The 12,080-nt window shown below is 38.1% G+C and overlaps 3 protein-coding genes and 1 pseudogene across 4 annotated transcripts; 1 reads left to right on the top strand and 3 right to left on the bottom strand.

The window, feature by feature from the left end:
- Positions 1–2,357: 2,357 nt before the first annotated feature.
- On the top strand, positions 2,358–5,563 carry LOC18018732 (synaptotagmin-3). 2 transcript variants are annotated; one of them, XM_006398815.2, is made up of 12 exons: positions 2,358–2,513; positions 2,880–2,978; positions 3,064–3,114; positions 3,208–3,331; positions 3,422–3,540; positions 3,630–3,731; positions 3,823–3,897; positions 4,023–4,099; positions 4,204–4,453; positions 4,545–4,931; positions 5,029–5,157; positions 5,261–5,563. In XM_006398815.2, exons 1-12 carry the CDS (start codon positions 2,403–2,405, stop codon positions 5,387–5,389), a joined length of 1,653 nt encoding a protein of 550 aa, XP_006398878.1. In that variant the 5' UTR covers positions 2,358–2,402; the 3' UTR covers positions 5,390–5,563. The 2 variants fall into 2 exon arrangements, with proteins under 2 accessions (XP_006398878.1, XP_024012696.1); XM_024156928.1 differs by lacking the exons at positions 2,358–2,513; positions 2,880–2,978; positions 3,064–3,114; positions 3,208–3,331 and having other exon boundaries at positions 3,437–3,540; positions 3,823–3,923.
- On the bottom strand, positions 5,564–6,505 carry LOC18018731 (annotated as a pseudogene).
- A 1,385-nt stretch (positions 6,506–7,890) lies between these two features.
- On the bottom strand, positions 7,891–9,125 carry LOC18018730 (metacaspase-9). Its single transcript, XM_006398813.2, has one exon. The coding sequence runs from the start codon at positions 9,019–9,021 to the stop codon at positions 8,047–8,049; it is 975 nt and encodes a 324-aa protein (XP_006398876.1). The 5' UTR covers positions 9,022–9,125; the 3' UTR covers positions 7,891–8,046.
- An 885-nt stretch (positions 9,126–10,010) lies between these two features.
- LOC18018729 (protein PHYTOCHROME KINASE SUBSTRATE 4) lies at positions 10,011–11,373 on the bottom strand. The gene has a single exon (XM_006398812.2). The coding sequence runs from the start codon at positions 11,300–11,302 to the stop codon at positions 10,019–10,021; it is 1,284 nt and encodes a 427-aa protein (XP_006398875.1). The 5' UTR covers positions 11,303–11,373; the 3' UTR covers positions 10,011–10,018.
- Positions 11,374–12,080: the final 707 nt, after the last annotated feature.

Raw genomic sequence — 12,080 nt, 5'->3', positions numbered from 1 at the left:
GTCATCTCCAGCGCCAGTAGCGAATATTCCGGCGTTCAAGCACCCGTTTTTATGTATCGTGATTACTATATTCATATGCGACAAATTCATAAAATAGTTTTACACACAAATTATTAAGAAAGAAGTTGATAAAACTTCGATAGTAGATAATTTGAAAATATTATTTTCGTAGAATATATAACTTCATTTAGACATTTAGTATAAGATATCGTCATGTTTTCTAAACCTATTATACGAAATACTTTATAAAATAACAATTAGTTATTTAATTGTGCTTATTATTAACGGAAGAAACTTACTTAATGAAAATGGAAAACTAGTTCGTTGGCTCTTGGCTGGTGCATGCAAACATAAGGGAGAAAAAAATCAGGTGCTGTTTTTTCCTTTGAGAAGGCTGAGGAAGAACGTTTTGGTTTTAAAACTCAAAATTGGGAGACACGCAAAGTTTGTTTTTTTTTTTTTTTAGTTTACTATTGGATGCCATGATCTTTCTAGCAAAATATTAGAGAATATGAGAATATATATGAGAACACTAAAGGTTTCAAAATCCTTTCACGAAACAAAAGCTACTACTAGAAATCTACAGTTGCTGTTTCCGACAGCAAATAATAGTAACAGTGATGTTGACAAAAAGAAAAAAATTGAAAATAGAAAAAGAACGATGTTGAAACTTGAAAGTACACTAAAGATTTTGAAGAAAACAAAAATAATAATTGAATGACCAGAAAGTGGATAAGATATGACAACGGTCAGAAATTAAGAAATATATATAACCTTTGAGCACATATAGGCTATATATATACACTGCAACTGCATTGTAATTTCCTAAATCATGAACCAAGCAAGATAATGATGTGGGAGGACAAGCTAAGTAGCCTAGTGACGCCTCTTGCTTTCTTACAGCTGTCATACCTTGTGGCGGATTCAAATATCTCAAAGACGTATATTAATGTTTATATATCATGTATAAGGATAGGGTTCATGAAGGTTTTTGTATGGTATTTCTATTTCCTTGGTCAAATAGAGTCTTATATGGTTGATCAATAATATTTATGCCAACAGTGAATAAATCTTGCTCTCTTTTTGTCAGCATTTTAGTCTAGTATATTTTATAACTGGTTTGAACTACTACGATGCTTTTGTGTAGAAAAGACAAATACTAGTTTGTGTAATTTATACTTTTTCTGACTTTAACAAAAATATCGTTCCAATCTTATAGAAAGAAATAGATAGAATATATGATGTTTTTAATAAATATATGATAATTTATGTATCAAAATACTACGATTAACGTGTTTGGAATGAATATGACCTTTGAATAAATCAGTTGAAGAGAAATACGTTGGGTTGAAATTTGTAACGATTGCGTGATGTCAAACATCTATCGAAATTTGGGTTTCTTCGACGATTTCCTCTGTTTTGCGTATTCGTCTTTGTCACGGTAGACGTTGGTTTTTGAGCAATAATTTTTCTTTGAAAAGTAAGCTATAAAAAATCAGCAACAAATCTTTTCATTGACCACTGAAAACTTCGCATAATGCCTAAAAGTACAAGGTATGGAGGATTTTTTTTCCGTATAGTTTTTTTTTTAAGTGTAGATAGTTAAATTATTATGTTCAAATAGATAACTAATTATGGATTTTTGTATTTATGCTTAAAAGAGAGGTTATGTTAGATAATAATATTACAAGATTTGATCCCAACAATGTATTTAGACATTATATTGTAATTTTGGCTATCCAATTATATTGTTTCTAATAACAATACATTTATCAATAATGTTTTAGATACAAATTTAATACTCTTAAATATATATATATATAACCATTTATGACCACTAGAAAGTTATTCAACTTTCATTACTATAGAAGGTGTTATTATCACCCAATCAACTCGTATTTATTTGTGTTTCTAGTGGTAGCCCAACAAATATTTGTTGGGACCATAAAGTAGTTAATTTCGTGATCTTTTTTATTACCAAGATATCCAAGAATTTAAGTTTTATTAGGCCAACAAACAAAACACAGGCAATCACACAAAAAAGGATAAATAAAGTACACCCAATGAAATTAAAGTCATTTTCACGTCGGCTACTGGAAATATCACATCTCGTGATTTTCGATCCCCTAAAAAAGGAAAAAAAAATAAATTGAATAAGCGATAATAAATTAATAAAAAAATATTACAAATCGGAAACTTTGTCACACAGATTTTGGCGGTTGAAACAGAACGCTGCTATTGGTTACCGTTTTGGACCCGATTCCTTCTCTTCTCTTTCCTTGCTTACCATTTATATTTGTATACTGACTTTTTTTTTTCATTCTTCTTTTTCTTTTTTCTTGTTTTCTCTCATTTTCCCGTGTTTTCTTCGCTTCTCAAAGATACATATCGAGAAAAATAAAATGGGTTTCTTCACCAGTGTGCTGGGGATCATCGGTTTTGCAATCGGAATCCCTATTGGACTCATCCTTGGATTCTTCGCCTTGATTTATTCTCAGCCTACACACAAAGAGGTAAAAAAGTTGATCACCAAAACCTCAAAAAAATCAAAAAAAAACACACACACACACACTTGAGGCATCTTTCGTTTGATTCGTTCTCGTCATGTTTGGGGCTTGTTCTGTAGTTTTCATCTTCTGGGTAGCTTAAATATTCGGTAGATTTCAGCGGTTGATTGTTAATCTAGCGTTTGTGGATGATTGGCAAAAATACGTCGTGTGTTTGAAAGACGGTGAACCTAATTTGCGTTTGGATTCAAAACAATGTCCAATCTTTGAATGTTGATTCGTAGATGTTCGTTAAATTGCTGATAATTTGTCGACTTAAGTTCATGAAATGTGAGGACTTTGATATATCCACTGTTTGAATATATATTTCAGTATCCACCTGCGAGGCCACTCGTTGAGACTAGCATCAGTGTCCTTCTGGATCTTCTACCAGACATCCCATTATGGATGAAGAATCCAGACTACGAAAGAGTAAGTCAACAGTTAACTAGTCAGATTTTAGCATCTACTTGACACTGATGATACTCCTTTTCTTTCTGTTGTTTACATTATAAAGGTGGACTGGTTTAACAGATTTCTCTCGTACATGTGGCCCTACCTCGATAAGGTTCTTTCTAGCTTTCTTGTTATGAAGAATAAGCTTACATCAAATTTCTGATCCGAATTCAAAAGCTTTTGTTGTTCTTCTCCTCCTGTATAGGCTGTTTGCGGGATTATCCAGAGTACTGCAAAACAGATATTTGCAGATTATGTTGGGACCTTCTGTATAGAATCCATAGAGTTCGAAAACTTGAGCCTGGGGCTGCTTCCACCAACGATTCATGGCAAGTCCTAGCCTCACATTTACTTCTTGTCACCTCTTAGCGCTCTGTTCAATGTGATTAATGGCATTGGTGCCTAAATCTTTTATGCAGGTGTTAAGTTCTATGAGACCAACGAGAAGGAACTTCTGTTTGAACCATCAATCAAGTGGGCAGGCAATCCCAATATAGTTTTGGTGCTAAAGATTTTGACTTTACGAATTAAAGTCCAGGTCAGTAAGAGTGACACTGTGAAAGAAATAGGAAGCCTGACAACTCTTAGTTCCAAAAACTCCAAGTTTTAAAAATTTATCTTTTGCAGCTCGTAGATCTCCAAATTTTTGCTACAATGCGAGTAGCTCTGAAGCCTCTTTTACCAACCTTCCCTTGTTTCGGAACGGTTGTAGTTTCATTGATGGAAAAGGTAGTTACATCCATCTCCGGATAGATCTGAAAAATGTCTGCTTTACCAACCATTGGGGTGAAGTATTTGATCACTGTGATTCTCTTTGCAGCCGCATGTTGATTTTGGATTGAAAGTGCTTGGTGGGGATCTCATGTCCATACCGGGTCTCTACAGATATGTTCAGGTGCTGCATTGATGATACTCCTATGGGTAGGAGTTGGATTGTGGTGTTTATCTACTCTAATGAGATGTTCCTTCTTTGAGATGTTTTTTCAGATAACTTATCCTTATTATCTTATGATTTTGCAGGAGACTATTAAAAGGCAAGTTTCAAGCATGTACCATTGGCCACAATTCCTTGAGATACCTATTCTTGATGCTTCAACGTAAGTGTTGTCTCAGTGTTTATCAATTTTTTGAACAATTTAACTAGAAGTCATGAGATCTTTCTCTTTCTTTCCCATGATGTACAAGTTTGCTTCTGATGTAGAGGGTGCGTGAAGAAGCCCGTAGGATTACTACATGTGAACATCATTCGAGCTCGAAATCTCCTCAAGAAGGATTTGCTTGGAACATCCGACCCTTATGTCAAGCTTAGCTTGACCGGAGAAAAGCTTCCAGCAAAGAAAACCACCATAAAGAAGAGGAACTTAAACCCGGAATGGAACGAACACTTCAAGCTCATCGTCAAGGACCCAATATCACAAGTCCTTCAACTAGAAGTCTTTGACTGGGACAAGGTCTCAGCATCTGCATTTCACGTTTCTGGTTTCTTCTCTAGTTCAACGTTTTGTCTAATCTTTGCTAAAGCGACTCTCTTTATCTCTATAGGTTGGTGGGCACGATAGATTAGGAATGCAGATGATCCCCTTGCAGAAAGTTTACCCGGGCGAGAAGAAGGCGTTTAATCTGGATCTGATCAAGAACTCAAACATTGTTATGGATTCACAGGATAAGAAACAAAGAGGAAGACTAGAGTTAGATCTCAGGTATGTGCCATTCAGAGAAGAAAGCATTAAGAGTAGAAACGAAAATCAGGATGATCAGTACCAGAGAAAAGAAAGCAGAGATGAGAAATCATCAGAGGACGATGATTTTCTCAGCAATGCCGGTCTACTCACAGTTGCAGTCCAATCGGCCAAAGATGTCGAAGGCAAGAAGAAACACACAAACCCTTATGCTCTTGTTCTCTTCAGAGGAGAGAAGAAGAAAACAAAGGTAAATCCTAAACCTGCTATTTGGCTCATGATGAGACTCAGCGCAAGTGCATCATGTCGTCTGAGTTCTAATGATTGAGCTACGTTTTCTTTATCAGATGTTGAAGAAGACGAGAGACCCACTATGGAACGAGGAATTCGAGTTTACACTAGAAGAGCCCCCATTGAAAGAGAGTATACGCGTTGAGGTCATGAGTAAAGGAACTGGCTTTCACTTTCGTTCCAAGGTAAAGAAATCTTACGCCTTTTTCACTCAAGCCGGTTCGGTTTTGAACCGAGTTCCGAGCAGACCATTTCAACTAAAATATTTGCTTGATGACTCTTATGTAGGAGGAACTAGGACATGTAGACATAAATCTGGGGGATGTTGTGGACAATGGAAGGATCAACCATAAATACCATCTTATCAATTCCAGAAACGGCGTTATTCACATTGAGATCCGTTGGACGACTAGTTAACAAAACTGATATATAAGTATACAGAAACTCTAGCTCTAGTGGGGCTTTTCTCATAATCTTCCTTGTTTATCAAAATCATATCGCCCGATTATTTCAACTGAAATTCGAAGTACAGATTAAATGAGTGGTAAATAGTTTCATACAGAGACAGGAAAAAATTTATAAAATAGACTTTTAAGGGCTTTGGAGATTCTTGAGGTCTTCTTCTTTGGTGTACCAGGCAAGGTATAATCTTAGGGATACAGATCCTTGTATGAGTTTCTTATCGTGCCTTGTGCAACTCCGGTTGCCACTGATATATCTGCAGGCTTAATTTTACAGTTAGATGAAAGTTCGTTCTTGTTTTGCGAGTCAAATTGTGCATGAAACTGACCTCGAAGCGGTTTTTTATCATCGGAAAGCTGTGTCATGATGTATATAAGTATATAACCCCTGCTGTTATTGATATGGGACTCCTCCTGCAGAAGTTAACATAGACCACACCACAAGGCAATAGACTCAGAAAATGGTAATAACAAGGGTTAAGGAGACATGAAAATGATCTACTATACCTGATATCAAAATCCTCTGACTTCTGTACAGATTCTTGAGCCGCTTTTACGGTTTGGTTGCTCATGGCAAGATTGGAGCAAAACCGTCTCTGAACGTTTCGAAAAAAGTTTCATTTGATTAAGAGCCAACAAGACAATAAAGAATGGCAAATGAAGACAAGTCTCTTTAAAAAAACACACCATCAAGTCACCGGCGTGTATAGTCCCCATTTCTACTGACTGTCCAGTTTCCAACCCCAACTGTTTTGACTATGTATTCTTTTGCACGACCAATCTCTTTCTTTGTGCCTCCATTGGCAACAGAACAGATTTCAATACCAAATCGAGAGTATTAGAGGCACGATGCCATTGAAGAAGGGAATGATGGATGCTTAAGGAGAAGATTCTTATAGCTATCTGTATGTGTACTTTTTCACAGTTCGTGGCTTGTCCTCTTGCAGACAAGCAATATACAGACATGCAGCCAAAAGGGCGTCTTGATTTCTTCCTCTACTCGACTTCTCTGATCCTCCACTCTTTTATATATCTCGTTTGCTCGATCCTTCAAAATAATTGCAAACGACATGACACAAAATTTATACTTAACAATACGAGAAAGCAAGGACAACACAGACATTTAATCAAGAAGAGTGCTTAAGCTGATTCTACGAACACATCTGCAACTTTGACAAAGAATTCATTTGCTGCTGCAGCTAGTTAATATACCATGAAAACCCTGAATATCAATGTATATCGATGAAACGGAAGTATGTGAGTGAGGAAGAAGAAGAAGAAGGAGAAGAGAAATCAGAGAGGTTTCATCGCCATTCTCGCGCTCCGCAACCAAGATTTGAACAGTCATATACTTGAATGAGAGTTATTTGTTCTTTGAATGATTATTATTTGTTTTTATTGAATAAGTTCTCTTTTCTCTCTCTCGCTCGGACGTGTAATAATATCATTAGTTCTACGTTGAAGAGCGTGACGCCACGCGCTTAAAAATGTAAAGACATTATCCCACTTGCACCGAAGGCGCGTTGAGCGCGTTGAGCCAAAATCGAAAGGTTAACCACTTTCAATTTTGTTCATATTTTGCCAAAACGCGGTCATGCGCGATTTTTTCGCGAGTGAGCTATTTTTTTATTATTATTTTTTCCTACGTTGCGTTTTATTTATTACCGGATTGTCGTTTTGGTCGAAATTTAGTGAAAATAGTAGCATTGCTCCTAGCTCTACATCATTAACATCAACTTACGTCATATGCGTTTTGCTTGTTATTGGCTGCCGTTTTGCTTTTAATCTTTTTTTTTTCTCTTAAGAATGGATTAAACATGGGGTGATTGCGTCTCGATTGTGAATGCAAGCTCGAATCTAAAGATGAAGAATATCATCTATTGTGGACTTGGACATGGAATCAGGTACAGAAGATGAAGAGCATCTGTTTCAAATCAAAAGTAGAATTCTTTGGAATTTCGTTCTCGGCTTGTTCTGTAGTTTTCATCTTCTTGGTAGCTCAAAGATTCGGTCGATTTTCAGGGGTTGATTGTTAATCTTAGCGTGTATGGATGATTGGCAAAAAATACACCGAGTGTTTGAAGATGGTGAACCTATTTTGCGTCTGGGTTTTGAATTTTTGTTCAAAAAGCATATCCAATCTTTGAATGTTGTTGATTCGTAGATGTTTGTTAAACTGTTAGATTGGTGATTCGTATCCTGACTACGAAAGATTAAGTTGTCAACATTATACGTTGTCGGATTTTAGCATCTATCCTTTTCTTTCTGTTGGTTACATTATAAAGGTGGACTGTTTTAACAGATTTCTCTCAACATTTATGTTCTTTCTAGTTTTCTTGTTCTGATGAGATAAGCTTGACGAGCTTGACGAGATTTTGATTTACCAAAAACAAACCCAAAACAAAAAATCGCAATTTAAGTGTAATATGATTGTACTTTGTAGATGTGAAAACCTAATTAATAATCAACATTTTTTTATTCGTCCAATTGATTTTAGAACCCAACACAAAGAGTAAAAATATAGACATCCCAAACGCAAACGCAGTAGAACAAATAAAAGAAAAACAAACACAAATTATCCCAGTTCATTAAATATAAATCCAGTTGGTCGTATCAAGGCTGAGACAGGAACGTCGCGTCCGCGTTCTGGTCGCTGCAGTAGAGACAAGGATGCTGCTGAAACCCTAGTCTCTCAAGCACATCCCTTGCCATCATCACTAGTTGCTTGTTCTTCAAGGCACCTCCATTTTCCTTCAACACCGTCTGAATCGCGTTGCTAAACGCTCCATACGCCTTCCCACCGCCACCGCCCACGTCAGCAGACGTCTCATCCGCCTGACACCCACTCAACAATATCCCGGCGTCCACGTGTCTCTCTCGCGCCGTCATTTTCTCCAAGAGATCCATCAGATCCATCGCCGGTAACCGGAATTTAAGGCCAGCGTCCCCGCCAAAGAGTTCGAGTAAGTGTGTGCCAATGTCGGAAGTTGAGATTCCGGTTAGAGAACTCAAGTGGTCGAGGACTGTCTTGAAGGGCAAGGCACGTGATGTTATTGGTGTCATCGTCGTCCTTGTCTCCATGGCCAGAGGTTTATCGTCGGAGACGGAATAGGGTCCGATCTGTTCTTTCTCATTGTCTATGAGACCACCGCTATGGCAAGAATCGGAGATCATTGTAAAGCTTGTTCCTTTAGGAAGTTGATTGACCAATTCTCTGAAATCAATATCTGTGATGAGATTGAAATCACAAGGAACAATAGCTTCGTCTTTTTTAAAAGGATGACCAGAAGGAATCCGAGTTCCATGGCCACTATAGTGGAAGAACAAGACGTCTCCAGATCCGGCTTGAGCCTTATCCACCATTCTACGTAAAGCAGCCTTGATGTTGGCACCGGTCGGCTTCACCTTTGACTCTGGCTCGTCCGTTAGCACCTCCATGTCGTCTTGTTTGAATCCGAAACGGGTCAAAAGAGTTTCTTTCATGGCTAAAACGTCGTTGACGCAGCCGTGAAGCTCGTTCCTTGTGTTAGGGTAGTTGCAGCCGACGAGAACGGCTAGTCTTCTCTTGTCCATTCCTTGTTGATCCATTGAGTCTCTAGCTAGATGTGATCCTTTAGGGTTTATAGGGGAACTTAAACGATTCTATAGGCAAAATGTTTTGTTTTTTGTTTTTGTTGTTGTTGTTTAGCTTTTATTGTGGAGTGTCGTTGTTTTGTAGCTAATATGTGTATTTATGATTGGGGTATCTTGTAGTGAGGGTCAAGTTACATACTAAATCAACATATATTTTTATATATTAGTGTTGCTTTTTAAGTTGTGAAATATTTGTAAATGGAGTCTTGACTGTATTATTAATGCTTTAAAGCAACAAACTATACCTTAAACCAAACTTTTGAGATAGACATAAGTAATCTACTAATCCTGAGTCATGGACTCATGGTCCCACCAGTTGTGGATTTATACTAAAAGTCGAATGAAATCCAAGGATTATAAAAAGTAATGGATTTGGTTAACTTGGAATTATATATAACTTTTAAAAAGAAGTCCATTTCTCAAAGATTTATACCTAAGCCATCTAGCAATCCAAGGCAAGAAACGATTTACAATTTATATATGGATATATCGTATGTTATACTTATATGATGTACATAAAGCAAATGATATGGTGAAAGAAAAAATGTCAATTGACCAAACTAACTTGTCTTATCCCTAAAGAACCGTCCATACCATAACGACGTCGTGCACGCAACGGCAAAGTCCTTTTGAGACCAACCATTTACGATATTAGCACCATCTTCATTCACTTCATGCACGGGCCTAACTCATGAGTGACATCATAATACCTTATAGTACCAATGAGAGGGGGTTATAAACTGAACATCAAAACCAAAACGAGAGGAGGTTATAGATAATATTGGATCAATCTCATAAATTAGCGGTTCATTATGTATATAGGAATTAATTTCTTGATTCACATTGATTTTTTTTTACCTCACAGTCTTGAAAACACAAGTATAAAAATAAAACAGAGCAATTTTACAGGACAAGCACCCAAAACACACCAAGATAATGGAGTAAACCGGATCTAAACCAAAAACGAAGATTCGGAATCCAACACTGCTCGACTCGTCAAGCTTAACTTAGAACTGCCGTTGTTGCACAACACCTTTTCCGCGACATCGTTCTGAAACCTAACGCTCTTAAGCGGTTGAACCAAACGCTGGCCGCCGCTAACCACAACCGCTTTTTCACAACGACAGCTCAACAACCCCGTTCTCCTTTTATCGCAACCGCCAAACGCCAGAGGCGACTGCGTCAAGCCTATTCTTGAGAAGTTAGCCGCAACCGCCGAGGCCGGTTCGGCGGTCGTAACGCTCCAAGTGACACTTGCTTCACTCGGCTCGTAACCATATTCAGTCGCGGTCTCATCTATCGAGTTCCGGACGAGATCAGCCGCAGGTGGGGCCCAAGGACGAGCTACGTGTTGAGTAGAGAAGCTCTCAATCTCAAAGAGATCGGAGCTTGCGTCGCTCGCAGCTTCTTCGTCTGTAATAACTCCCTTGGGACTCGTCGGATTCAGAACCGGTTTAACCGGATGAAGAATCGGTCCAATTTGATTCAAAGCCGGTTTGATCGGATTCAGAGCCGGATTCATGGGTTTTTCCGATGTCTGTGAGGTTTCGTTTAGAGTCGGAAAGCTGAAATTGCTTACGGGAGCTCTAGATTCTCCGTTTGCCGCGTAATCGATGGACCGAGACACGGTGTTTGCAGGGATTGTTAATCTGATGGGATCTGACGAAGATATCGTCTGATGGTTATGATGAGCGATTCGGTTCAACACGATTTGTTCAGAACCGGTTTTGGGCTCGGCGAATCTTGGTTTGGTTTCTTGGACCTGAACCGACTTGGAGCTAGAACAGGGACAAGTCCTGCGTCTGAAAAACCATCTGGGTCCTGATTTAACTCCTTTCTTGCTGCTTCCACGTCCATCTCGGTCCGATCCTTGCCCGTTATTGTTACAGAGCAAACCGGTTTGGCTGTTCCAGCTAGCTTCAGAGGATGCCGTGTGACCCACGGTAAAAGAAGAAACTTTTGCAGATGAAACCGATGAGAATCTTGGACCACTAAGATTCCTCGTCTGTGATCTGTTGTTGCTTCCGGTTTCGCTGAAGTAACTTCGAGCTTCGAATATGCTTAGCTCAGTATCTTCTTGCTCCTTTTGCTGTTGCTGTGGTTCGTTGTTGTTTTCTGGCTTGAGGTAAGAGGAAAATGAGACATCAATGTCATTTGATCGACTCTGAAGGATCTTGATGTAAGGATCGAGAGCATGGCGTTTGGTCGCGACGACAGTTACAGAAGTTTCCGCCATTGAAAGGGCTCTGTTCTCTTTTTTGTTTTCCTTCTTTTTCTGTTGTAGAAAATGGAACAGAGTTTTGAGTTAGTTCAGAGTGTGGTCTGTATGAAGTCGCTCTCTAAGGCTGTGCCTCTGTGTGTAGTATATATATAAACTTGAGACTTGAGAGAAGTTTCACGAGTTAGTTATGTCTGATAAAGTTCTTATCTTTCTCGTTTAGATGTCATCATGACGTTTACATATAGCTTTTCTCTAGTGGCCTGTACGGGTTTCCTTAAAAATATATCTATTTTGGGGTTAGTTGTTAAACTTCCTTAGTGAAATTTGTAGCCATCATCAGTCCATCAATCAGTGGTTTTTTGTTTTTTTTCAAGAAAAGGGAACAAGTATAGACTAACCTCAATTAAGACTATATATACTAGGTGAACTATCTAGTTTTGAGTTTGCTAAAAACCCGGCTCGAAATAGACGTCTCCGTAATGAAGTCGTAATACAAGATGAGAAGAACCATAAACATTTTTTCCTTTTTTTTTTTTAATAGACATAAAGTTTTGTTGCACCCTATCTCCAAGTTTGGAAACGTGATGGTTTCCCTAGGCCATAGTCGTAGCATGTGGCTTCTCCATTATTATGTTCTTGTATACGATGCTTTTAAGCAACAAGACAAAGATAACTCCAAAGAAGGAGACAAATCTCAATAGTGATTACTTCCTATTCGACAATAGACAGATCAAAAGAGAGGATAAGAATTATCATTGTAATAATATTGGGTCCATTCTTTTACAATTCGACA

The sequence above is a fragment of the Eutrema salsugineum genome, unplaced genomic scaffold, assembly GCF_000478725.1.
Source record: "Eutrema salsugineum unplaced genomic scaffold, Eutsalg1_0 scaffold_2, whole genome shotgun sequence".
NCBI lineage: Eukaryota > Viridiplantae > Streptophyta > Magnoliopsida > Brassicales > Brassicaceae > Eutrema > Eutrema salsugineum.
This window is presented reverse-complemented; position numbering and strand designations above follow the sequence as displayed.

Excerpts from the sequence above, each read along its gene's own strand:
- LOC18018732 (XM_006398815.2), top strand. The coding sequence starts at position 2,403 with ATGGGTTTCTTCACCAGTGTGCTGGGGATCATCGGTTTTGCAATCGGA. Across the intron at positions 3,115-3,207 it reads TGTGGCCCTACCTCGATAAG|GCTGTTTGCGGGATTATCCA; the intron begins GTTCTTTCTAGC and ends CCTCCTGTATAG. Across the intron at positions 3,541-3,629 it reads CTTTACGAATTAAAGTCCAG|CTCGTAGATCTCCAAATTTT; the intron begins GTCAGTAAGAGT and ends TATCTTTTGCAG.
- LOC18018730 (XM_006398813.2), bottom strand. The coding sequence starts at position 9,021 with ATGGATCAACAAGGAATGGACAAGAGAAGACTAGCCGTTCTCGTCGGC.
- LOC18018729 (XM_006398812.2), bottom strand. The coding sequence starts at position 11,302 with ATGGCGGAAACTTCTGTAACTGTCGTCGCGACCAAACGCCATGCTCTC.